This window comes from Bos javanicus, chromosome 26, assembly GCF_032452875.1.
Source record: "Bos javanicus breed banteng chromosome 26, ARS-OSU_banteng_1.0, whole genome shotgun sequence".
In the NCBI taxonomy this organism is placed as follows: Eukaryota; Metazoa; Chordata; class Mammalia; order Artiodactyla; family Bovidae; genus Bos; species Bos javanicus.
Genome location: NC_083893.1, coordinates 42,775,595 through 42,802,215, shown reverse-complemented (window position 1 = coordinate 42,802,215; position 26,621 = coordinate 42,775,595). Strand labels below are relative to the sequence as shown.

Genomic DNA, 26,621 nt, shown 5'->3' with positions numbered 1-26,621 from the left:
GGCCACAGAACTGGGAGGGAGCTTGGAAATAATTACCCTCTCCCCACCCACTGTCAAATGAGGAAATCAAGGCCCAGAGAGGGAAAGAGTTTGCCCAGCATCACACAGCAAGTCCGTGATGGAGGAGGATCCACTAACTGTGCTCAGACTGGAATCTGGCATCTGTATCCTTCCTGGGAGGTGGGGTGAGGGAGGGGTCGGCAGGATGGAAGGCAGGGTGGCTTTCAGCATGGAGGGCTGCCCAGGTGAGAACCCAGGTACCGAAATCACTGAGCTTGGGCTGACCCTGTGTTGCCAACTTGAGTGATTTTCCTGAAGGCTTCTTTGGGTTTAGGTCATGAGGACGAGCTCAAGAAGGGAAGAAGGAGGAAGGACGCTGATGGGGTGAGATTCCCTGTTGCAATGATTCCCTTTTTGAACAGATCCTTGATGTCTCCATTCTAAGGCCCTTCTATCTGGCATCCTGTTTCTGCCCTTGCCCTCCCATCCTGAGGGGAAATGTGGCCAATGATCTGCTCTTCTCCTTGGAAGCCTGAATGGGGAAAAATGGAGCTGTTGGCATTTGGGAAATCTGTACTTTTAAGAAATCTATGTTGGGAAGTGATGAGCATAAGGGAACCAAAACCCCTAAGTCTAGAATTCACACCTAATAATAACAATGAAATAGCTGAATGCCAACGTATTGTTGCTATGCAATGCCCGGTTGCTTTTCCAAAATGTCTAGTTTTCTCCATATAGATAAATTCAGTCTGAGCATTTGAGCTCTCCTAGGAGAACTTATTCGGAGAAGGCGATGGCACCCCACTCCAGTACTCTTGCCTGGAAAATCCTATGGATGGAGGAGTCCGGTAGGCTGAAGTCCATGGGGTTGCTCAGAGTCAGACAGGACTGAGCGACTTCACTTTCACTTTTCACCTTCATGCATTGGAGAAGGAAATGGCAACCCACTCCAGTGTTCTTGCCTGGAGAATCCCAGGGACAGGGGAGCCTGGTGAGCTGATGTCTATGGGTTCGCACAGAGTCGGACATGACTGAAGCGACTTAGCAGTAGCAGCAGTAGGAGAACTTATTAAGAGCCAAATAGCATCAAACCATCCAGCAAGATCAAAATCATTATTTGCAGGTTCTGTAGATTTCACAGAATAAAGTTATTGAGGACAATTTAAAATTTCACCATTTAGATAATTAAGAGGTAAAATCTATTGCATTTGCTTCTCAGAGATTTTATGTCCAGTCTGAACATGCCTGGCTCAGTAATAACAACTCCCAGTTGCGTATCTCCTTTGGGCCAAATATGAGATGTGCACACTCTCTAACCTTACGGTTACCCTCTGCAGAATGGGTGTCATTCATCCCACTTTACAGATGAGGAAATCAAGGCTCAGAGGGACTGTGCAGCGAGCCAGCATCTCCTCAATGGGAAGCCCAGTTGCATCTAACTGCGACCCACGTCTTGCTTGGGTGCCACGCTGGGATTCAAATCTCCACATTGCCGATTGGACAGGGTGAATTCTGGGGTCCCTCCCGGCCCTGAGAACTCCCTTTCTGTGAAGTTGCTATGTGCCACCCAGCACTTCGGTCACCCCCGGTCCACAGTGCACAGGACTTCTATTCCGAAAAGCCAGCATCTGGCCTTCCCAAGGCCTCCAGGCAAAGAGATGCTTCAGATCAGCCTGGGCCTGGGCACTGCTCCCACAGGGCCCCCGGGCAAGGTGAACCTAGGACCTTCCGTGACCAGATGTGCTGGCTGACCTGCTTTCTGGTTTTCCTGTGCATGGGGACCCCCCCTGCCATGTGCCCACCGTGGCTGGCTTTGTTCTGTTCCAGCTCTGACAGTTCCAAGTCCCCACTGCTTTAGGGGAATGGGCAGGGGTTTCTGTGTTGCTACAATTGCTTCTTTCTAATTTCACATCTGGGCAGGGGATGGCCACGTGGTCCCCAGATGACCTTTGGGCAAGGGAACGCTCCAGCCCGTCTTCTCATGCCAGGTCCAGCCACCTCCTCCGAACACCCTCCCCTCCAGGAAAGGGACATTATTATTCTGATCAGTCACAGTTTCCTCGTGAGCAGGGTCACCGTGTGCTCAATGTGGCCTGCTACGCTCTGCCTCTCCTCTCTGCTACTGCACATGATGGATTACTGAGCTCCGCTCTCCTGCCCCTGCCCGCAGGTCTGGCCCAAGAGCCCTGAGTTTAGGGGTTATTGGCTCAGGTGTTAGTTAATTAAGGGGGACTTGGTTTCCTTTCGCCCTAGCCCCCTGTTGTAGGTTGAACTATGTCTCCCCAAATTCATAGGCTGAAGTCCTAACTCTCAACACCTCAGCTGCTGCTGCTGCTGCTAAGTTGCTTCAGTCATGTCCGATTCTGTGCGACCCCATAGACGGCAGCCCACCAGGCTCCTCCGTCCCTGGGATTCTCCAGGCAAGAACACTGGAGTGGGTTCCCATTTCCTTCTCCAATGCATGCTAAGTCACTTCAGTTGCGTCTGACTCTGTGTGATCCCACAGAGGGCAGCCCACCAGGCTTCTCTATCCACAGGATTCTCTAGGCAAGAATACTGGGGTGGGTTGCCATTTCCTTCTCCAATCAACACCTCAGAGTGGAACCTTATTTGGAACCAGGCCTGTTGCAGGTGTAATCAGTTGCTGGAGAAGGTGGGCCCCTAAGCCCATGTGATGACCGTGTCCTTACAAAAGTGGGGAGTCTGGGCACAGATGCACACAGAGAGAATGCTGCAAGATGAAGGCAGAGATGGGGTGATGCTTATGAAGCCAAGCGACACTAAAGATGGCACGTAAATCATCAGAAACTCTAGGGGGGCAGTGGGGAGGCCTGGAAGAGCACCCTGGCAGCTTCAGAAGGACCCACCCGGTTGACATCTTGATCCTGAACTTCCGGCCTCTAACTGAAGCTGCACAGTTCTACTGTTGAAGTCGCTCAGTGAGTGGCAGCTAGCTACAGCGGCAGGGCTGGGAAACAGACCCACGTCACTGAGGAGCCTGTGGCTGTGCAGAGGGTGTTAGGCAGGATCTGGTTGTTCATGGGCCCCTGGTCATAACACCAACATGGCACCAAACCCTTTGGAGCTCCTGGAGCCCGTGGGCACCGAGGGTCGACATTGGGGTCAGCAGAGGTCAACAGCCCCCAGAGCAGGGCACTGGCCCTTCCCCTCCAGGGAGAAGGGTGTTTTCCCTACAAAGCAGGGCTCCCTGCCCCCTGCCCCCACTGTCCAGTAAGCACCAAGGTGACTTTCCAGGTCCCGCCTGAGGCATGTGCCCAAGAAACCTCTGCCATCGGGCAGTGTGCCGGGGAAACATTTACACTTCTGTGCTTAGAATGTCCAGCCTGTCCTGGACAACCTTGACACAGCTCCCCCGAGGAGCCCCTGGGCCGAGAGCGCAACAGCTGGGCGGCTGGTCAGGCTGGGGACTAAGGGGGAGGGGAGGTCAGGAGTCCGCTTTCCTGAGCATCTCAGGTGGCTCAGAGATGGCAGTGAGCCCCTGGGGGTCCTGGGGCACAGCCTGGCTGGGGTGGGAGGTGTGAGATGCTGCAGGATGTTGCTGCTGCCAAGTCGGAAGCTGAGTGTGGAGATGGGTGTTTACCTGACTCAAGGTGACCCAGAGCAGACACCTGTGGCCCTGACCTACCTGCTTGTCCCCACCTCTGGATCCTCTTTGCTCTGTATTTGTTCCGGGGGACCCCTCCAGGGAGCATCTCCCCTCTCTGGGCACAAGGCCCTCTGGTCTGGGTCCCAGGGAGGTCTCTGTGCTGGCTGTCACAGCAGAGGGCTGACAGTTGGGAAGCCGCCCCCTCGGCCTTCACCCACAGGGCTCTCAGACCCCACCTGGCAGCCTGGCCACCCTGGTCCCGGGAGGAGAATGGAGATACCCTTGCCAGGACTCCTGGGCAGTCTCCAACCTCCCTCCTCCTGGAGAAACCAGTGTCTCAGCTCTGCTCGATGATGGGAATCTGCAAAGTAACTAAATTCTGGGGGAGAGAAGAAGACCGGTAACACCAGTAATCCCAGACCCAGCTTCTCTTCTGGGTCCTCAGAGGCTCGGGGCTTTGACAGCCACTTTCACAAACAGGGTCTCAAGTCCCCCTGGCAGCGTCCCTTGCCCTTCACACGACAGGGCAGGACCTGAGGCAGAGTGACAGGCTGAGGCCACGTGGCCTGGGCGTGGGGGGTGGATTTGAACCTGGACTGTGGGTGCCAGGCGGCACCTCCCAGCTCCTTGAATCAGTTCTAGGTTAGAAAAGGCCTTCACTTTCAACCCTTGAATTTAAAGTGGTAAATTGGTGCCCCCTCTTCACACTTCCATGATATCATCTCTCCCCCACTCACACACACACTCACACACGCACACACTCACACACGCACTCACACACACATTTACACATGCACACACACACACACATGCCGTGCACCAAGTGCAACACGGGCCACAGAACATCCTTTGGGAAGCAAGCCTGGTGTCTTCTCAAGACTTCTGGAGAATCTGGTCTGTGTATTTGAAGATACATAAGTAACAGGCTGGGCTTCCCTGGTGGCTCAGCTGGTAACGAATCTGCCTGCAATCCAGGAGATCCAATCCCTGGGTCGGGAAGATCCCCTGGAGAAGGAAATGGCAACCCACTCCAGTACTCTTAACTGGGAAATCCCATGAACAGAGGAGCCAGCCTGATGGGGTATGTTCTATGGGGTCGCAAAAGAGCTGGACACAACTAAACAACAAGCTGAGCTTTAAATGTTCATGAGCCACTAGCAGGGAAAAGGCCTTTGATTAATAGAATATTAACACTGGGCATATTAAAGCCCTCTGCTGTCATAATTCCATGACTCTGAAAAGCCACAATAATGCTGCTGTCGGATCCACAAAGGCCTCGAGGCCCCACTCCGATGATCTGAGATAATCATAATTACTTGTAAGCATATATCGCTGGGGAGACAATAGCCTTACAAATGCTTCTAAAAAGTGCATTTTAATTCCGAAAAGTGTAATTCGAGTTTCTGGATGAGAATCTGTTGCAGATCCTCACACCCTGCTCACACACTCTGCAAAAAGCCAGACTTGGCCCACTGGGGCTTTTGGTGTAAGTGTGTGAATAGAAGGCAGTGACCCTTATTAAGAGTGAGGGTGGGGGGGACTTCCCTGGTGGTCCAGTGGTTAAGAATCTGCCTTCCAATGCAGGGGACATGGATTTGATCCCTGGCCAGGGAACTAAGATCCCACACACCACGCCTTAAGATCCCATGCCACGCCAGGGCAACTAAGCCCGCGTGCTCCAAGTACTGATCCTACATATTGCAACTAGAGTCCATACACTGCAACAGAAGATCCCGTGTGCCACAACTAGGACCCAACGCAGCCAAACAAATAAAAAGAGTGAGGGTGGAGGTTTCCAGTGCGTTCCTCTGCATCTGACGTGCCCCAAAATCCAGGTGCAAGGGGCTTTTTGGTTGGTTGGTGCAATGTGGGAATCTGAGAGGTAAAGATGCATGATCAGCGCCGGGCCACCTAAATCTGCTGATGACTCCAGCTGCCAGTAGTAATGACCTCTGGGCCCGACTCCAGGTCCGCACAAGCTGCTGTCAGTCTGGTGGGAGGTCAGAGGTGACTCCATGCAAACACTGCTGCTTCTAGTGAAAGGACTCACTCACCGGCCTGGCGTTTACCCACAGGAGTCTGGATGTTTAGGTTCATGCCAAGATGCCTGGGCCTAGAAGTTGGATCAAAAGCCTGTGGACAAACATTTCTGTATTTTCAGCACCTGGTCCACAGGCTTTGGAGATGTAACATGGTCACAGGGCTAAATTTTTGCCAACAGGCTTGGTACTGGCCTTGAACCCTTGGATCTGCCAGTTGCTACTGCTATGGCCATGGGCCACTCATCTCACCTTGTTGATCCTCAGTAAATGGAGATTCTAGCACTCACCTTGAAGGAGAGCTGTACAGGGTAGGTATTGGTATATCCTGGCTACATTATAGGTGTTGAATAAGTCATCAGTCAGTTCAACTCAGTTCAGTCACTCAGTCGTGTCCAACTCTTTGCGACCCCATGAATCGCAGCATGCCAGGCTTCCCTGTCCATCACCACCTCTCGGAGTTTACTCAGACTCATGTCCATCAAGTCAGTGATGCCATCCAGCCATCTCATCCTCTGTCGTCCCCTTCTCCTCCTGCCCCCAATCCCTCCCAGCATCAGAGTCTTTTCCAATGAGTCAACTCCTCACATGAGGTGGCCAAAGTACTGGAGTTTCAGCTTTAGCATCATTCCTTCCAAAGAACACCCAGGACTATTCTCCTTTAGAATGGACTGGTTGGATCTCCTTGCAGCCCATGGGACTCTCAAGAGTCTTCTCCAACAGCACAGTTCAAAAGCATCAATTCTTTGGCACTCAGCTTTCTTCACAGTCCAACTCTCACATCCATATATGACCACTGGAAAACTCAAAGCCTTGACTAGATAGACCTTTGTTGGCAAAGTAATGTCTGTGCTTTTCAATATGCTACCTAGGTTGGTCATAACTTTCCTTCCAAGGAGTAAGCGTCTTTTAATTTCATGGCTGCAATCACCATCTGTCGTGATTTTGGAGCCCCCAAAAATAAAGTTTGACACTGTTTCCACTGTTTCCCCATCTATTTCCCATGAAGTGATGGGACCAGATGCCATGATCTTCGTTTTCTGAATGTTGAGCTTTAAGCCAACTTTTTCACTCTCCTCTTTCACTTTCATCAAGAGGCTTTTTAGTTCCTCTTCACTTTCTGCCATAAGGGTGGTGTCATCTGCATTTCTGAGGTTATTGATATTTCTCCTGGCAATCTTGATTCCAGCTTGTGCTTCTTCCAGCCCAGCATTTCTCATGAATAAGTGATAGGTATGGTTATAAAGGGCCTTCCCAGGTGACGTTAATGGTAAGGAAACTGCCTGTCAATGCAGGAGACATAATAGACGAGGGTTCGATAACTGGATCGAGGAGATCCCCTGGAATAGGAGATGGAACCCACTCCAGTATTCTTGCCTGGAGAGTCCCATGGACAAAGGAGCCTGGAGGGCTACAATCTATAGTGTCACAAAGAGTCAGACACAACTGAAGCGACTTAGCACACATGCATGGTTATAGAGACCCCACATCCTCCAATAAGGGAAGTCTGAGAATTTATTTGAAGACTTGAGTGGTTCTTAACCCAAGAATGGTGCTTCCCAATCTGAGACAGTTATCAGGCAGATGTGAACAGACTGTGGATAAGGAGAAGGGATCTGTCCCCCGCCAGCTGGACCTTCCTGATCAGCTCAAATCGGGGGCAGATGTCATAGCACAAGCCCCTTCTCTTTCTTGATGTTCTGATTCTGCTAGCTCCCAGGGCTTCCCACGGCTGATCTAACATCAACCCACAGGCTTGCACATGTCTTCCCCCAATAAGATCGGAGGGGGAGAAGTAGTAATGCAGGCTGCTTAGACGGAGGTTGTCCTTGTGGAGTTACCGGAAATAGTAGTGTCTGTATTGATGGCTCAATGAGGGGTTTAAGTACCACTCGAGCAACTTGATCTTAATCATCGCAGAAGCTGCACTTTGTGGTTCTGAGTGGGTCACGGCACCAAGTGTCTTCCTATATCCTCTGGGAGGAAGGAGAAGCCTCCACGCAGGGCAAGGGGACCCATGGGTGGGCTTTGGCTCCAGGCAGACCCTGGCAGGAACCCTGGCTGAGTCACTCACAGGATTGGCCTCAGAATCCATCTCAACAACTGTGCTGGCTTGCCACGTGCAGTGGATCCCAACTGGCCTGAAACCAGCTCACTCTCCCTGGATGAGCGGCTGCTAGAGAAACTACCATTTCCATAACCCGTGGCTCTAGGTTCTCCATGGGGAATCATCTGCAAGAAGTTAAATTCTCAGCTGCATTTCAGAGCAGAGCCTGACTTCGCTTCTGAGACCAGGGAGATTATGTCCACACTCAGAAGCCAGCTTGGGAAGAACAGCAGAAGAATCAACTGCCACCAAAAATATGAGCGGCCCTGATTCCGGTGCTGGGGATGGTGCGAGGTACACTACGAGGAAGGCCGTGCATGGGTATTTTATGCATTCCTTCCTAGAGTCTGACTTCTCCCCACAATGAGTGTGCAGTTCTCAGCCCTGACTCAGTGTACGATGGGAGAGTTTGGGTCCAGCTCCTTGGAGGTGGGGGTCAGAGCAAATTCTGCCCCACCCCCGGTCTACCCCACCTCACCTCTTTTAGCAGTTCTGCTGCCCCGGCACGGGAAGGGTAGCTCAGGTGTGACCCTGGACTTACCCAGCACACAGCCGGAGCCCAGAAGGTCCCCTGCATGTGATGAGCAAGTTCACATGTGTCCCTCTCCCTGGGGTGTGCCGGGGCCCCTGCTATCACAAAGGCTAGGCCCCTTGTGGGAATCTCTTCTGTCTTCAGTCATGGAAGGGGCATGGGGGTAGGGCATGGGCGGGGAAGGTGGTTCCAAGATGGGTGTCATTTCAAGAGGATTAGCCACAAGGATCTGCTGGCCACAAAGTCCCTACTGTTACTCTGTGCTGGGACCCGACGTCCCCTCATTCAGACCCTCGAGGACCCCTGCCTCGATGCACTTGACCCTCAGAGGAAGCCACTGAGTCAGCCACTGCTCATTCTTGCCCGTCTAGATGAGCAGCGCTGAGCAGGGCGCTGGACAGGGCAGGAGGCGTTCTGAGCACTCTGGCACCTCGGCCAGAAGGACCATCCCAGGAACGAAGGTGTTCCTGCTCAGAAAAGAACAATCTAGAGGTAAAGGGGATGAGGGAGCTGGGAGTAAGAACACAGGTGTGCCTGGACCCCAGAGTCTCTGGCTAGAGGCCAGCACTGTCCGACAGAAGAAGAAGGTGAGCCTCAGGCGTGAAAAGAAACATGTGAAGTTCTGTTAACTTCAAACCTTATGTAATTCAATATATCCAAGATAGCACCATTTCACCATGGAATTGATATGAAGAGTTTTAACTATACATATATTGGTGGTTTAGTAGCTGGTCGTGTCTGACTCTGGCTACCCTGTGGACTGTAGCCCACCAGGCTCTTCTGTCCATGGGATTTTTCAGGCAAGAATACTGAAGTGGGCTGCCATTTCCTTCTCCAGGGGATCTTCCTGACCCAGGGATAGAACCTGTGTATCCTGCATTGCAGACAGATTCTTGACTGCTGAGCCACCAGGAATCTTATATATATATGTGTGTGTGTGTGTGTGTGTGTACATATATATATATATATATATATATATAATATGTGTGTGTGTGTAGTCATGCTAAGTCTTGGAAACCCAGCATGCATGTCATACCTACGGCACATCTCAATTTGGACAAGTCATATTCAAGTATTTCAGTGGGACCCGTGGCTGGTGGCTCCCCTGTGGGGATCTAGACCTGGCCCCCGCTGTCCCTTCTGCTGGGATTGCCCCCTGTGTAGCCACGCCCACTTCACTCGGTCATGCCTTGGAAGTCTGAGACACTTCCCGATCAGATGCCCTGTCAGGGTGCTCCATCCACGTGGGAGCGCCGTATCTACAGGGTCGTGCCCCGCTCACAGGAGGTCTCCTGCAGAGCCCCACCAGGCCATGCCTCCCCTGCAGGTGTCCTTCTGGCTCTGCACAGAGAAGGTGCTGGGGAAACGCGTGGCAAAATGAAATGACGGGATGTTTGCATATTTTGGCTTTTCCAGTAGTCATGTATAGATGTGAGAGTTGGACTATAAAGAAAGCTGAGCGCCAAAGAATTGATGCTTTTGAACTGTGGTGTTGGAGAAGACTGTTGAGAGTCCCTTGAACTGCAAGGAGATCCAACCAGTCCATCCTAAAGGAAATCAGTCCTGAATATTCATTGGAAGGACTGATGCTGAAGCTGAAACTCCAATACTTTCAGCCTTTCCACCTGATGTGAAGAACTGACTCATTTGAAAAGACCCTTATGCTGGGAAAGATTGAAGGCAGGAGGAGAAAGGGATGACAGAGGATGAGATGGTGGGATGGCATCACAGACTCGATGAGTTTGAGTAAACTCTGGGAATTCGTGATGGACAGGGAAGCCTGGTGTGCTGCAGCCCATGGGGTCACAGAGTCGGACGCAACTGAGCTGACCTTGCATGTTTTCTGAGCTTGGTTTAGGATGGTTCCTTTGTGCACACAGGAAAGTCAAGGCAGTGGCCGGATGGGGTGGTGGCAGTGGGGGTGGGGAGGGTTTCGCAGAGGTTTCCTAAGCATCTCTTTTCCTCCCCTGTAAGTTGCCATCTGTCCCCAAAAAGATGAACAGTTTTATGAGTGTTTTTTTAAAGTCCAAATGCACCATGTCCATTTGGAGAGAACATATTGAGTTGTGAACCGACTGTCAATTTCACTGAAACGGTTTTTTTTTCTGGGCACCATTAGAGGGAAGCAAGCTATAATCAGAAAAAAGGAAAATTTTGTGGGGAAATGTGATTAAGCCAGGGAAAAATCCAATAGCTTAAATTTGGAGTGGAATTACCTATTGTCCTCTGAGGGTTCAAGTTCACCTCATTAGCCTACAAGTCCCCTTTACTGTGGGAGCTAAGAGAAGGGGCATCCGCATGCCCTCCCTTCCTGATTCATCTCTCCCTGCTCTATCTAGGCCCCTTTAGTTCACACGCCAGCCAGTCCCAGGCCAGGCACTGTGGCTGGTGTGGTATGTAAAGAAGGGAGGGTGGACACATCCAGACCAAGCCTGTGACACACACGCTCCCCAGGCTTGAAGCCCTTGAACGCTTACAACAACCCTAAGGGGCAGGCACTGCTCACTTCTGGTTTATAGATGACAGGTTGGAAGCTCAGAGAGGCAATATCACTGGCCCAAGGTCACGCAGCAAGCAGGAAGTAGAGGAGCTGGAGTTTGAACTCCAGAGCCCAAGCTGACAAACTCTGCAGCCCACCCTCGGAGAGCAACTGAAACCCACTCTCCTGTGTTTCTGCCTGGGCTTCGTGTCCCACAGAAACCTGCATCTCTGCAAGTTCTGACGTCCTGGCTAGATATGGCAGACCTACACCAGGAGCTCCCACCCAGGGGTGTTTCTGGTCCCCAGGCTGCCTAGATCTGTCAGTGTCTGGAGACGTTTCTAGTTGTCAAAAGTGGGGAGCAGGAGGGAAGAGGTGCTTCTGGTGGGCAGTGGTAGATGACAGAGGGGCTGCCAACATCTCACGAAGCACAGGACACCCCCACTCACAACACAGACTGTCAGGAGGGCTGAGGTCTCGTGGGTAGTTCTAGAAGGTAGAACTGATGGATCTGCTCTGCTCAGGACAGACTCATCCAGAGATCTGCAGACAGCCTGATGTCCTATGTTTAAAGTGAGAGATAAGCCCACTAGCCTTCCCCCAGAGGGAGCGGCTACCACAGAAAAGACAGTGATAGATGCTTTGGGCTTGTGCTGTCTGGAGAAGAGAAGACAGGTGCTGCTGAGGGGGAGCCCGGCTCACTGCCCATCAGCAGGGCCCCCGGGACAGACGTACTGCTGGACTGCAGAAAGCAGGTTTGGGAGCGTGGGTGGAACTATGGGGAGCCAGGCTTCAGCTCAGTGTGAGGAAGGACAGGGAGAGACAGAGGGACCTGGGCACAGTGAGCTTCTCCTCCCTGGAGCACCATCCCTCTCTGGGGGATGGTGAAGCAGGGCATCCTTTCCAGGTCCCAGCCACCTGAGGATGCAGGAAGGTGCTGGGAGATAATCAGGGTGCTGAGGGATGCTGGGAGATACAGGGAATGATGAGAGATGCTAGGGGATACTGGGGATGCTGAGGGATGCTGGGGGATGTTGAAGGATGCTGGGGGATATTGGGGGATACTGGAGATGCTGAGAGGTCATGAGAGGTCCTGGGGGATGCTGAGAGATGCTGGCAGATGCAGGAGGATGCTTGGGGGTGCTGGGGGATGGTGAGGGCTGCTGAGGGATACTGGGGGTGCTGAGGGATGCTGGGGGTACTGAGAATGCTGACGGATGCTGGGGGATGCAGGAGGATTCTGGGGGATGCTGAGGGATAATGGGGGTGCTAGTGATGGCACCCCACTCCAGTACTCTTGCCTGGAAAATCCCATGGATGGAGGAACCTGGTAGGCTGCAGTCCATGGAGTTGTGAAGAGTCGGACACGACTGAGCGACTTCACTTTCACTTTTCACTTTGATGCATTGGAGAAGGAAATGGCAACCCACTCCAGTGTTCTTGCCTGGAGAATCCCAGGGACGGGGCAGCCTGGTGGGCTGCCGTCTACGGGGTCGCACAGAGTCGGACACGACTGAAGCGACTTAGCAGCAGCAGTGGATACTGAGGGATTCTGGGGATGCTGAGGGGAGGCTGAGGGATGCTGGGGGATGCTCTCTCTTTCACACACACACACACACACACATGCACACAAAACCCTGCACAGCTCCTACTTGCCACGCTCAACATCCACTTTCCAACAGAACATCAAAATCCTTTCTGTTTTCATCTTCCCAAATAGTTAAGCCATTTTGGATACAAATTTGTGTGTGCAGGGGTGTTTCCTCTCCAGTGAGCAAAACTGAGCGGGTAATACTTTTTTTTTTTTTTTTTTCTGGCTACAACATGTAAGGAAAATTCTGTAGTTGGAGGAGGTTGGCTTCTGGAATGTACAGCCCTGAGGCCATCATACTGCAACCTTGGCTGGCATGGGGGATGGGGACAGGGAGAGAACGTGACAAGCCACGACGCCTGGACTCACAGCGGCAGATCCTGGAGCTGTGGATGGAAGGGCCCGTCTGGCTGGGCACAGAGCATGCTCCCTGCGCCCTGGGCAGGTGGCACCTGCTGATCAGGGTGTCTGGGCCGGGGATTCCAGGCGGGGCTCTCCTGCACTTGGTTGGCAGTAAGAACCCACACTCTGCAGGCTGCTCTCCCCTATCTCTTCTCCCTTGTCTCCTCCTTTAGAGCTTCCTGGGTTTGGGGACTGAACGTTAGAATGATGTGCTTTGCAATCAAGTGGGGAGTCTCACTACCTTTTGGTCTTAAGTTTAATCCAGAAGAATCTGAGGCTGAAAAGCAAAAGCATATGGCTTCCTTCTCCCTCATCTATCAAGTTCATTCTCATCCTCCCATCCACCCTCTGGAAAACACGTGGCCAAGCGAGGCCCACGTGGCTCTCTGGAGCCCTGCGCCCAACCCCAGCCACCCCAAGCTCTGGGCCCGCTGGCCAAGCTCACCTGGTGATCACGTAGGGCGCAAAGCACACGAGGAAGGTGCCTATGAAGGTGCTGATCTTCTTGGTGGCTCGCTGCCGCCGCCTCTTCTGCTCCTCCAGACAGCGTTCCCGCACACTGCGCACAAGAGGGGGAGAAGGTGAGTCACGGGGCGGGCGGTCAGGCACAGGGACTCACTTTCGCGTGTGCAGGTGGTGGCTGTGAGAGTGGGAACTTGGCCATGGAGCCAGAGAGACACGAGCTCAACTAGGCTCTAAGCACGTGACCTGGGGTAACTTGTCTGACATCACTGGGTCATCATCTGTAAAATACGGAGAGTAATACAACAAAGCTCTGCACACAGCGGCAAGGGGAGGGTGGACCCACTGGGAGATTAGGACTGACATATATACACTGAAGTGAAAGTGAAGTGGCTCAGTCATGTCTGACTCTGCAATCCCATGGACTGTAGCCTACCAGGCTCCTCCGTCCATGGGATTTTCCAGGCAAGAATACTGGAGTGGGTTGCCATTTCCTTCTCCAGGGGATCTTCCTGACCCAGGGATCGAACCCAGGTCTCCGGCCTCGTAGGCAGATGCTTTATCATCTGAGCCACCAGGGAAGTCCATGTATACGCTACCATGTGCTAAACAGATAAGCTAGTGGGAAGCTTCTGTACAACGGGGGTACCTCAGCTTGGTGCTCTGTGATGACCTAGAGGGCGAGATGGGGGTGGGGTGGGAGGGAGGCGCCAGAGAGAGAGGCTGTATGTACGCATATAGCTGATTCACTTCGTTGTACAACAGAAATTGACACAACATTATAAAGCAATTGTTATCCAATTTAAAAAAATGACATAAAATAAAGTGCTGCAAAAGGCTGCTTTGAGAATTAAATGCCTGAAGCATACAAAGCAATTAGCACAGTGCCCAAGCAAGTGCAAATAAACACACCCCCTAGGTAGTATCTCTAGTTCTTACCTTTACCTTATCTAATTCTTATCTCTAATTCTTTATCTTTTGATCCTGCCAGGTAAGTGTTACTTGCCCTGCCTTATAATGAAGACCCTGAGTTCACTGAGGCCAAATGATTTGCTCAGCTGGTAAGCGGTTGCAGAATTTGAATGCGTGTCTGGGTGACTGGAGGCAGGTACCCTCCAGCTGGGGCAGCCTGGACTCTGTGTGCATTGTGGCCCGGGCTTCCTTTCCTCCACACCTTCAGCCCTATTTCTTCCACCCCAAAGCCCCAGCAAGCCCAGGGCTACAGACATGACATTATCAGGTGACTGAAGAAGTTACTTGATTCCTTCAGAGATGAAGCTCGGTGAAGCTACAGGACCATTAAGCCCCTGGAGAATCAGGGACACAGCTCTGAGGATGCTCACCTGCACCTCTAACCACACCCTGTTCCTGACTCCGCTCTGCTCCCCACCTTTCGAGAACTGACATCTTAGGCCAGCTGGGAGCAGCAGTTCTTGCAACCCCTTTCCTGCAGCCTCAGCAAAATGCACGAGCAACAGCCGGGCTGTCCATCTCCACAAGCGAGGCATCACGTCCTCCAGATCACAGGCCCAATGTGGCCATGTGTTCCTACTTTTTACTTATTTTTTTATAATTAAAAATATATTGATTTATTTTAATTGGAGGATAATTACAATATTGTGATGGTTTCTGCCATACATTAGTATGAATCGGCCACAGGCATACATTAAAATAAATGACATGATTGTAGAAGTGGACAGGGAAGCAGACTGTGGACAGAGTCATCAGGAGGAAAGGTAACTTGGCAGAAGTCAGGCCAGGGCTGCAGTGTGTGCATGCGTGCATGTTCAGTCTCTGTCGTGTCTGACTCTGCGGCCCCATGGACTGTAGCCACCAGACTCCTCTGTCCATGGGATACTCCAGGAAAGAATACTGGAGTGGGGTGCCATTTCCTTCTCCAGGGGATCTTCCCACCCCAGGGATCAAACCCGAGTCTCTTGTGTCTCCTGCATTGGCAAGCTGGTTCTTTACCACTAGTGCCACCTGGCAAGCCCAGACCAAGCTCTAGGGACATGGAATTTTTTGCCCAAATGCCCTGGTCCTGCTTCCAGAAGGTGTGCAGGCATCATCCTTGGCCCCATCCTCCTAAGGGTGGACTGTGCCACCTCTGTGCTCGGCTGGAGACCAGAGACATGACATCTGTGAGCAACATGAGGACGCAGATCCTGCCATGTCCACCTTGTACAATGGAAGCCCCTTTCTGTGCTGGGGGAGCCAGGCTGGGAGACGAGGCAGGCGGGCTATATGCACAAAGCCAGTTCTGCTCTCCCTGCCGCATCTGAGGAGCCTGAGAACCCTCAGTTTGAACACAGCCTCGCAAAGCCTTCCAGACTGAACTTGCATCACCTGTGTCTCCTGCATTGGCAAGAAGATTCTTTACTACTGAGCCTCCTGGGAAGCCAGGCTGCAGTGACCTGATACCAAAATAGGTCAGTCTGTTCAAAGAAAGCAAGGAGTGGGGAGAATGTTCATGAGCCAGGCTCGTGAGCAGCATGGACACCAAGGCAGCCTCCCTTTCCCTCCACAAGAACCAACATTTTACTAATTAATCACGGCTCTTCTTTGTCAGATTTCTAGCCACAGATGGACAACTCTATGTTACTTTGGACTGCTCCCCTAAAATTCCTGCAGATTTTTTTTCCTCCGTTGACTGTATCCTTCCAGGAATTTAGAAAGTTGAGAACTGGAGTCTGGCCCAGTACAGACAGATTTCATACTGGCTGAAATGTATTACTCATGACTAACATCATGAATTAATTTCTAATCACTCATATCAGTAGCCACCCACATTTCTTGATTTCTTGATTTAATATATATGCTATCTTAGATACTGTGATAGGGGTTCATTTGCATTCATTGATTTGATACTCACATCTCTATAATACAGTAAGTAAAGTCACTCAGTTATGTCCAACTCTTTGCGACCCCAGGGACTGCAGCCCACCAGGCTCCTCCATCCATGGAATTTTCTAGGCAAGAGTACTGAAGTGGGTTGCCATTTCCTTCTCTAGGGGATCTTCCCGAACTAGGGATTGAACCCAGGTCTCCTGCATTGCGGGCAGACGCTTTACCGTCTGAGCCACCAGGGAATCCCAATCCTATGAGATTAGGACTGATAAACTGTAATCTTCACTTTTTCAGATGAGACAGAGGCACAGAGAAGTTAAATAACTTGCTCAAGATCGCACAGTGATCGGGAGAAGGGCGGCAGTGGGGTGACCGACTTGCCCCAGGTAATCAGGACTGTCCCGGGTTTAGTACTGAAAGTCCTGCAGCCTGGATGGTTTACACAGGGCTGCTCGGTTTTCAGACTAAGGATCCCACATCTGAGGACCACTCTCCGTCTCGGGCAACCCAGGATGGTTGGTCTCCCTAAGTGATGGCAGTAGTTGAACCCAGGTCATCTGACTCTGAGTGTCACCTGCCAACTCACTGGGGTCATTACACCTCCCTGAGGATTTGTGTACATCATCTCATTCAGAAAATCTGAAGCATACAACCAAGAAGGCAGAGAACAGAAGGGCGATTTTGCCTAAAGTCACACAGCAAAAGTCATCGTAAATCTTTTCACTTTCCATTTACACCTGGGTGTCTGTAGCATCTTCTTGCAAAGACCTCTGGCTCTTGTGACTTGTGCATATATAAGTGGGCATGGAGAGAAGGCACGGGTCCCCACCCTGGAGATCTGGGTGCAGTGAGGTGACCAGCCCGTCTTGGTTTGCCTGAGACGGTCTTGATTTTCAGGCTCAAAGTCACACATCCTGGGAGCCCTCACAGTCCCAGGCAAATCAGAACAACAGTCACCCTCGTGGCATGTCTGGTACATTCTTTACAACACAGGACCTCTTGTTTTAATAATGAAATCCTTCTCTCAAAACTCAGTGTGATCAGTGTAGGAATTGCAGATGTGGGGGCTGAGCTAGGAGTCCCGAGTCATCACAGTACATTCACCCACTGGAAGGAGTACAGGATTCTGGACATCTCCTTGAAAATGAGGATCACTTTCATTTACTGTAAATGACTCATCAAGGGGCACCAGAGAATCTGGTGGTGACACTGGAAGCTGGCCCTCCTCCGGGGTGTGACCCCCAGCCATGTTTTCCTTTTCTCAGACATTTTAGAGTAACCCTGATCAGTGAGCACGCTCTGGCTATGTGTCCTAGTCCCAGCTGTGCCCTCACAGCTGTGTGGCCTCAGGGAAGTCACTCAACCTCTCTGAATCTGGTTCCTCATTTATCGGAGGTGGATTTCACAGTTAGGCCTATGGCTAGAGCAGCCACTTAGCAGAGACTAAGTGACTCATCTGCTACCCAGCTCTGGAGGAGGGAGAAGCTTCCTCTGCCCCCCCCAACCCCACCCCTGAGGGGGCACTTGGGTTCCTGCTGAGGGTCTGAGGACCCAACTGTCTCCCCAAGAGCAGCATCTCTTCCTCCCACCACAGCAGACAATCCTGCCCCCGAGCCTTGAGGAATATTTAAAGACAGACATTCATTAAAGCTTTGAAGGTCCTCAGAAAGATAAACAGAAACATCTCAGGGACTCTCCGAGGAATAAAACAGACCCTTCAGAGGCTAGCACGATCAAGGTCACTCTTCATTGTAAAAACCTGTGCCTGTGGGGAATTCATGTTATCTGTTCCTGCAAAGCTTTGTACAGGAGAGAAGGATTAAACAGCAGGCACTCCACAGACACATTCCTTTTCTGGGTTCCCACACTACGAAGCTCAACATCTTGTACCCAGAAAAACGTAACGAGAGTATGCCATCTGAAGTAATGAACAACCCTTAAGAAAATTAATACTCAGTCATTTTAAAGTGACCTTATCAAAAGTGATGATAGTAGAAATCTGCTCTAGCACAATTTTTTTTTAAAGCTGAGACTTAAGAATCTTGAGCCTTTCAGACAAAGCAAGGCTTATCAATAGAATGTGAAGCTGTGAACCCTTCCATGGCCGAGAGTCCTCTCTGGTTAATACTGAGTGGTCAGCACACAAGCAGCGCCAGAGCCAGACCTCTGGGCTTAAGTCTGTGCTTCTTGTACTGACCTGTTGTGCGGCTTTAGGCAAGTCACACAGCTCTTTGTGCATCAGCCTCTTCATTTCTAAAATGGGGACAAGGTAAGTACCTGTGTGGCAGGATCCTATTGAGTTTATCTAAGTGAACAGCCCAGAAGGAGCTAAGACAGTGCTTGACTCAGAGTCAGCATTCACTCAGTGTGGATCCTAAGTGTTAATCACTCAGTATGTATCTAGGAAACAATGCCTACGGCCCAGCACTGCCTTGAACCCCCAAACTCCCTCCCACTGCAAACTTTCTCTTCCTGTATCTATGAGAGAGCACACTGCGACTACAGACTGTTGCCAGTAAGATCTGAGCTTGAGTCTGGGCTCCCATGCAGCGCAGAGGGTGAGAGGCCCGAAGCTCTCTTGGCCAGGTTCATTGGCCCAGAGTGCAAGCACAGTGCCAGTGTGTGTGTGTGTGTGTGTGTGTGTGTTGGGTAGGGCGGGGGGCGGGGGGAGCGGAGTTGGTTCCAAAGGCTATGACAAGTTGAGCCAAAAGGAGATGGGCTCTCCAGGTGACATGTGGGGTCAAAGACATGTTCCCCAGGAGGCTTCAGGAATGGGGCAGAAGGATGGATTATCCTGGGGATATCTGAAAAGTCAGCACATGAGGTGATTGTGGCTAAAACATGTGGGGGGTGGGTCCTGACTGACCCCCAGAGGACAGTAGCTGGCCCAGGACTCAGAGAGACATCTGGATTTGCCTTCTGGCTTTTTGGAAAATGAAACAAAAGCCTAGGAAACAGGTTGACTGATGGTGGAGAAAAGCCTCGAGCTTGGGGTCAGGACTGGTGTGAGCAATCCTGCCCTGAGACCTGAAAGTTGGGGGCCTGTCCTGGGCCCTGGATACTGAGGGATCCAGGCCTCCCCAGGAAATGAAGAGTTCAGAGCTAAGGGGATGGGCACACTCAGAACCCACATGCTCCATCCTAGACCAAGCTGTGTGTGTGTGTGTGTGTGTGTGTGTGTGTGTGTGTGTGCTAAGTCACTTCAATCATGCCCCACTCTTTGCAACTCTGTGGACAGTAACCCACCAGACTCCTCTGTCCATGAGATGCTCCAGGCAAGGATACTGGAGAAGGTTGCCATGCCCTCCTCCTCCAGGGGATCTTCCCAACCCAGGGATCGAACCCGAGTCTCTTGTGTCTCCTGAATTGGCAAGCTGGTACTTTACCACCAGTGCCACCTGACCAAACTCTAGAAATATGGAATTTTTTGCCCAAATGCCCTGGTCCTGCTTCCAGAAGGTGTGCAGGCATCATCCTTGGCCCCATCCTCCTAAGGGTGGACTGTGCCACCTCTGTGCTCAGCTGGAGACCAGAGACATGACATCTGTGAGCAACATGTGGATGCAGATCCTGCAGTGTCCACCTTGCACAACAGAGGCCCCTTTCTGAGCTGGGGGAGCCAGGCTGGGAGACGAGGCAGGTGGGCTGTGTGCACAAAGCCAGTTCTGCTCTCCTCACCACGTCTGAGGAACCTGAGAACCCTCAGTTTGAACCCAGCCTTGCAAAGTGTTATAAATGTGTACTTCTCAAGGCAGAAGGTTAGAACATCTTTCATTTAACAGTTTGTAAGTGCCAAAGAATTGATGCTTTTATACTGTGGTGTTGGAGAAGACTCTTGAGAGCCCCTTGGACTGCAAGGAGATTCAACCAGTCCATCCTAAAGAAAATCAGTCCTGAATATTCATTGGAAGGACTGATGCTGAAGCTGAAACTCCAATACTTTGGCCACCTGATGCGAAGAACTGACTCATTGGAAAAGACCCTGATGCTGGGAAAGACTGAAGGTGGGAGGAGAAGGGGATGACAGAGGGGATGACAGATGGTTGGATGGCATCACCGACTCAATGGACATGAATTTGAGTAAACTCCAGGAGTTGGTGATGGACAGGGAGGCCTGGGGTGCTACAGTCCGTGGGGTCGCAAAGAGTCAGACACGACTGAGCAACTGAGCTGAACTGAACTGAAGTTGAATTTAGAAAATCTCAATATTCACGTAGATGGCTTGTGAAACTCCATTTGCACTATTGCCACATAATCCATAAACCTTGGGGGCAGGCCCGGGTGGACCCACAATCTAGATCTGTTAAACATGGCAACTGCCCCCTCTTCCCTGGGGGTCGCAACTTCTTCCTCTACAAAATCAACAGCACAGGGAGGGCCCTTCCATCTAGCTTTGCACAGTTCTGACACCCTCTGGCTCAGCTCTCACCCTATAGCCCTTGATCACAAGCATGCATTATGTTTCACCCAAGGTACAGTCTGAAGTCATGAACCTGTGCCAGCCAGTGGTGCCTTCAACTACACGCAGAGAGCAGGGCTACGGCATCAACACCAGGGGTCCCCAGGCAGGGCCCCCCATGCAGGGCCCCCCATCAGGGCTCCCCATCGGCGTCCCTGAGGGCACCAGAGATAGGATCTGACTATAATCGGTTCCAAGTTGTGATCTGGGAGAACTGAACCCAGTAGACTGAGTGGTTAGAGACCAGGTGGGTAAAAACTATTAGTAATTCCCAATTCCTTTGTGACAGCAGTAACCCAAGAGACCACTCCAGAAAGATGGGAGAAGGGGGGGTCTCTCAGGGTCCCTGATTCAACTTAGAGCAGAGAGTCCCTGACCTTGAGGTGGTGCTGAAGCAGAGGAATCCAGCCCGTCATCCTCCCTGTCAAATGCTCTGCAGGAAGAGCCGGCATCACTCGGGAGCTTCCTGACAAATGCCACCCTGGGCCTCAGGGAAAACTCAAAATTAAGTCCCAGGAGGCCAGCAGGGTGGTGGCTGTGAAGTGAATCTTCCGGTGAACAAAATCACCATAACCTGCCACCCTGAACAAGGAAGCCTGACTTCTACTGATCGGGACTGGACTCCCCCAGCTCCCAGGACCAACTGGCCCTGGAAGCTGCCTGAAGCCTTAGTGCCGGAGGATGGGGGTACTAGGGGCAGCCTCCTCCTCCGCTACCCCGGAGCTAGCTCTGCCGTTTCTCACTTGTGGGGAAGAAGAGTTTGGAACCTTCAAAAAAGAAGCCTGAGGATCCACTGTCCAAGACCTGGTGCCCTCCTGTGAGGCCACCGCTCACGCTCTCCCTCTGGGAGTGGACCCCATAGAAAAAGGCGGGCTGTGGTCACTGAAAGGACAGTGCAGTCGTGCCTGCCCACTCCTCTGCAACCTCTGGCCAGCCTCCGCCAGCAGGGCCTGTTGGAATCAGCAGAAGGCAATCCATCCCCACCATCTCCCAGAAGCCCTTCCTCTCCCTGCTGCAGGCTGCTCTTGCTCCTTGGCCCTGCAGGACCCCAGGGCTCTGGGAAGAGGGTTTCCTCAGGGCTTCCTGGGGCTCAGAAGCAGTGAGCATCCCCCTGAAAGGGCGCGGAGGAGGGAAGAGAGGCCTGGAGGCCAGCAGAGCACCTGCCTCTTCTCCTGACTCCCCTGGGACCTCTTTCCGTGGTGTCTGACCTGGAGTCCGTTAGACATCTGCAAGATTGGACCTGACCTAGGTGGCACAGCAGTAAAGAATCTGCCTGCCAATGCAGGAGACACAAGAGATGCAGGTTTGATCCCTGGGTTGGGAAGATTTCCCTGGAGGAGGAAATGGCAACCCACTCCAGTATTCTTGCCTGGAAAATTTCATGGACAGAGGAGCCTGGCAGGCTACAGTCCATGGGGTCACAAAGAAATGGACAAGACTGAGTAGCATCTTAAATGGGCTGAAAAGGAGCCACCGTCCTCCTGTTCTGGAAGTTGAAGGGAGGGTGGGGATGGGGTTTGTACTGGTCTAAATAAGAACTGATTCCTTTCCCAGCTGATTCCCTCCTCCACTGTTAGATTCTCAGTGAGTGGGCTCACTCATTCAAGTGCCAGGAGTTCAACAACACTGCCTACCGCTTCTAGAGCGCTCCCCGTGAATGTCCTAGGGAAGACGCACCTTCTCAAGTGAGGTCCTCTCACCCCAGGGTGATGGGAAGGGGAACAGCACTGCGATCCTTAGGTGACACTGACCATGCATGGCCACGTGCTGCGAGGCAGGGCGAGTCTTTGTGTCGGTGCACACCTGTGGTCTGTTACACAGGGAGCTGACCTACAAGCACGTAAGCCTGTGTGTGTGGAGCTCACACATTTTCATACATGGTTCACACGCCCTGGTGTCTCTCACAAGGGACGTAGTGTACATGATTCTGGGAGGAAGATTCTGCAACTAGAAGCTCTGGACCGGCATGTAATCTGGAAGGACCATCCTGAGGGGAACAGGGAACACAGGCTTACATGCCCTTCTGTGTTCAGACAGCGTGAAGCTCAAGGTCTTCTCTTTGTTTTTGCTCATGCGCAGAAGAACTCAGAACTGAAGGAGCCTTTGGTCAGACTGACTCCCCTCACCTAGGAGCTTGCTTCTTCCCGGCCCGGGAGGCATTCGCACCCTGGGGACGGAGCTCCCTCCCTGGCCCCTGGCCTCCCATGCACTGGTCCTCTCTGCCTGCCTCACTTTTCATGCCATCTTGACACCAAAACCCCCTTTCAAGGGTCCAGAGCATCAGGACATAAAATAGCAGAGTCTATAGAACAGAGACCCAGCAGCAGTTTCCCTCCTCACTTCCCTCTGCTTGTAAGGAAAGCCAAGGTGCTCTCAGGACAGCTCAGCTGAGTCTTTCCGCCTTCTGTCCCTGAGAGGCTGGGGGGTGGGGGTGGGGGTGGGGGTGGGGGGATGGTAGGACTTGCTGGGGTAGGGGTGGGGAGAGGGAGGCACCCTAACCCACACTGCCCACCCCGAGCTGCCTTCCTGAGAAACAGCAGCCAGGGGAGGATGGAGGTGGGTGGGCAGGTTTCACCATGGGAGTCTCAGGATGACACCCTCCCTCTGCAGGTACTCCAAGTCCAGAAGACACCAGAGGGCGTTGTCTGGGAGGGACAGGAGGACCTCCCCAGCCTGACCCAGAGCCCTTCAGAGGCTCCTTTAAGGACCGCAGAGGAAGGGGCCACCCAGGACTCTCTCTCTCTCCCCCTCTCCCTCTACCTCTCTCTCTCTATTGCACGCACACACACAGACACACACGAGCAGGAGACAGAGGCAGTGCCAGGCACCAGAGAAAGGAAAGAGCCAGCAGAGCGTCACCCTGCTGTCTGAGACCTCTTAGCAGCACCCCAAGCATCCTGGTCAGGCTCTCAGGGCCTGATGAGAGCCATGCAAAGGCCTTCAACAGTGAACAGAGATCACTGCCTTCCCATATATGCTGTTACTTAAAGTGAACACCACACATGTAAAATAAGAAGCCCAGCAAAGTTCCGATTCTCTGTGGTTTCCATCCCCATGAGTCATGGAATGTATGCATTCATATCTCACCCACCTTTTGGGAGGTCCTGCTTGGTTGATACTCTAAGCACCTGTCTTGAGACTCACAACGTTGCCCCTTTCCCCTACCTCAGTTTTCCAAAGAGGACACGGAGGGTCGGTGTTAAAGGGGCTTGCACAAAGCTGCACGATGGAGCGTGGGGGGAGTCAAGGACCCCCTTTCCCACCCCGCGCCTCCACCGAGTCCCCCGCCCCGCGTCCTCACCTGGGGTGGATGTCCACCAGCAGCACCAGCGTCTGCATGGTGATCACATCGATGCGCTTGCAGTGGAAGCGGGCCACCTTGAGCACCTTGCAGTATGTGCAGCAGAGCACGACGAAGGAGAGCAGGAAGCTGAGAGCGTGGAAGGCGCCCGTGAAGACGGCGAAGCGCAGGCGCTCGTCGGGCCGCCGGCTGCAGAGCGTGCAGGACGCGTAGAGCTGGTGGAAGCCGAGCCAGGACAGGGCGAGCGCGGCGGCCGGGAAGGTGAGCGCGTGCAGCCACGTGTAGGCCACCATGAGCGCGGCGTCGCGGAGGCGCATCTTGGCGCGGTAGCTCAGCGGGAAGACCACGGCCACCCAGCGGTCGATGCTGAGCGCGGCCATGCTGAGCATGGAGTTGGCGGCCAGAAAGGTGTCGAGGAAGGCGGCCAGGCGGCACAGGCGGTCCCCAGCCGGCGGCCGCTGCGCCACGACGCCGGCCAGAGTGAGCGGCATGTTGACCACGGTGCACAGCAGGTTGCCGCACGTGAGGTTCAGGGTGAAGAGCGCCGGCGCCTGGCGGCGGATGTCGGCGCTGTGCAGCAGGCAGAGCAGCACCAGCGCATTGGACAGCAGCGAGACGCCCATCGTGCCCACCAGCAGCCCCGCCAGGCCCGCGTCCCACGAGTTCATGGTGCGCGCCCGCCGCCGGCGCTCAGGGCCCGCCGCCCCGCGCCGCCATGGCGCAGCCCGCCGCCGGCTCAGCCCCTCGGCGGCCGTGCAGCCGCCCCGCGCCCCCCGTTCCCCGCCGCCATGGCTCCCCCAGCCCCTCGCCCCCCGGAGAGGGCGCGCGGCCACCCCGGAGCCCGGCGCCACCTCCCGGGCAAGCGCCCCTGCGCCGCCGAACCCGGAGCTTTGCGCGCCCTCGGATCCCGGACTGCGGGCGCCGGCGGCCGCCTCTCACCCCATCCCTCCGCGCTCCGTCTCGGTCTCCGCGGCCCCTCCTGCAACCTTGCTTTCTCTGCCTCGCGTCTCTCCGCTGCTTGCTCTCCTCGCTCTTCCTCTCTGCCTTCCTCTCCACTTTCTCTCTCTCCCCCCTCTGCTGGGCTTTCTCACCCACTGCTGTTCTCTCCGTCTGTCTCTCGCACCCCTCACCAGTTTTCTCCTCCCCTCTTGTTCTTCCCTCTCCTCTCGTCTGGCTCACTCCAGAATCTGGCTGCTTCTATCACAGAAATTCTCCGCTGAGGCGCGCGAGCGCGCGCGCACACACACACTCAGAAAGAACCAGCCCTGAAGGCTCCGGTGCGGGGTGATTGGCTCTTGGTAGCTTCCTGTCTCCCACCCCCAACTCCCCAATCCTCCCCGAATGTGTGTCAAAGACAGGCTGAGTCAAGGAAGTCTGCCCGAGAAAAGGGAGGGATGTCTGGGCACCTTCATGCCTCAGGGCTACCCATCCGAGCCCCAGCGCCAGCTTGGCCAGACGTGGACGTGCCCAACCTGTCCCTCGGAGCCTCGCAGTGCTGAAGTTTCTCCCTCTGTGGGCTGAGCGGGGGGAGCTCAGGTGGGCTCCGTTTGCCGAAATGGGAAGGAACACACCTCTCTCCAACCTCTGTGATCAAGCCCCTGGCCCCTGATGTCTCTCAGGGCCTCCCCAGCCTGTCCCCGGGGAGCAGCTACACCCCTGGGGGCGCTTGGTTCACGGGGCTGTCTTCCCACCGCCCTTCTGCCTGGGCTTCAGCCGCATCCTCAAGCCTACTGGGGTGATGCTGAGACATCCCCTAGTCCAGAGAGGGCTTTATCTGGCCCTGAGCGCTCACAGGTGGATGGATGGTTCTGCTTGTCCAAGGCCAGTCTCAGCAGAGCCCTGGGGTGGCTGATAACTCAGCACTCCCAGCCCAGGCTCCCCCGTGGCCCTCTGCCAGCCCACACACCATGTGCTGTGGGTCTGGTGGGGCAGCTGGTTCCAGTCTGTGAGGGACCTGAATGCCACACCCTGCAGGAACCCTTCAGAAAAAAGGGCAGGAGGGTGGCTGGTGTGGCTTGGTGGAGACCCTGAGAACTCTGAGCAAGCAGGCTCCCAGCTCCTCCTCGGGAAAGAGTGCACCGACTGTGGCCCTCCTGTTTCTGTCAGGGCCCCAGGTGGAGGGCTTCCAGGGTGATCCAGTGACTAAGAATCCGCCTGCCAATGCAGGAGACGCAGGTTCAAGCCCTGCTCCCAGAAGATCGCACATGTCAAGGGGCAGCTGAGCCAGTGCACCATAACTACGAAGCCTGCTCTCTGGAGATTGCAGGCTGCAACGAGAGGCCACCACAGCGGGAGGCTGGTGCGCGGCAACTGGAGAAGGGCCCCCACTTGGCACAGCTAGAGAAAGCCCGCGTGCAGCAATGAAGACCGAGTGCAGGCAAAAATAAATAAATCTTAAAAAAAAAAAGATCTTGGGGGAGGGTGTGTGGATCTGGGCTCCCCATCTTACCCTGTGACTGAACCTTTACCAATACACCACTGATGTCACAGGATCCTGGCAAGTTACCAGACCTCAAGGAGCCTCATTGTCCTTCTTTCCCTCTCAGCGTTCTGGTAAGAAATAACTAAAACACTGTATATGCAGAGCTGTGCCCACCAGAGGAGGAAATGAACCGGAAGCCAGCCATCTCCTCATTGCTTGGCGCATCACGTGGCCTGCTGACTTCAGGGTTGGATATGTCTTCATTAGATACTTGGCACCAGAGTGAGATAGTCAATTGCGTATCTCCCCTGCTCCCAAAGACTTTGTCCCCACAAGTAGCCCCTAGCAAGAGACAGGTGACCACGTACTGTTT

At 53.3% G+C, this 26,621-nt stretch overlaps 1 protein-coding gene across 1 annotated transcript in view; it reads right to left on the bottom strand.

The window, feature by feature from the left end:
- The window catches only part of GPR26 (G protein-coupled receptor 26), a 29,656-nt gene extending 4,559 nt beyond the window's left edge, over positions 1 to 25,097 (bottom strand). The window contains exons 1-2 of the mRNA XM_061403798.1: positions 23,827 to 25,097; positions 13,203 to 13,316 (exon numbers count right to left, since the gene is read on the bottom strand). Of these exons, the coding sequence (XP_061259782.1) occupies positions 13,203 to 13,316; positions 23,827 to 24,494 (782 nt within the window). The 5' untranslated portion in view covers positions 24,495 to 25,097. The remainder of the gene's footprint in view (positions 1 to 13,202; positions 13,317 to 23,826) is intronic.
- Between the last annotated feature and the right edge of the window lie 1,524 nt (positions 25,098 to 26,621).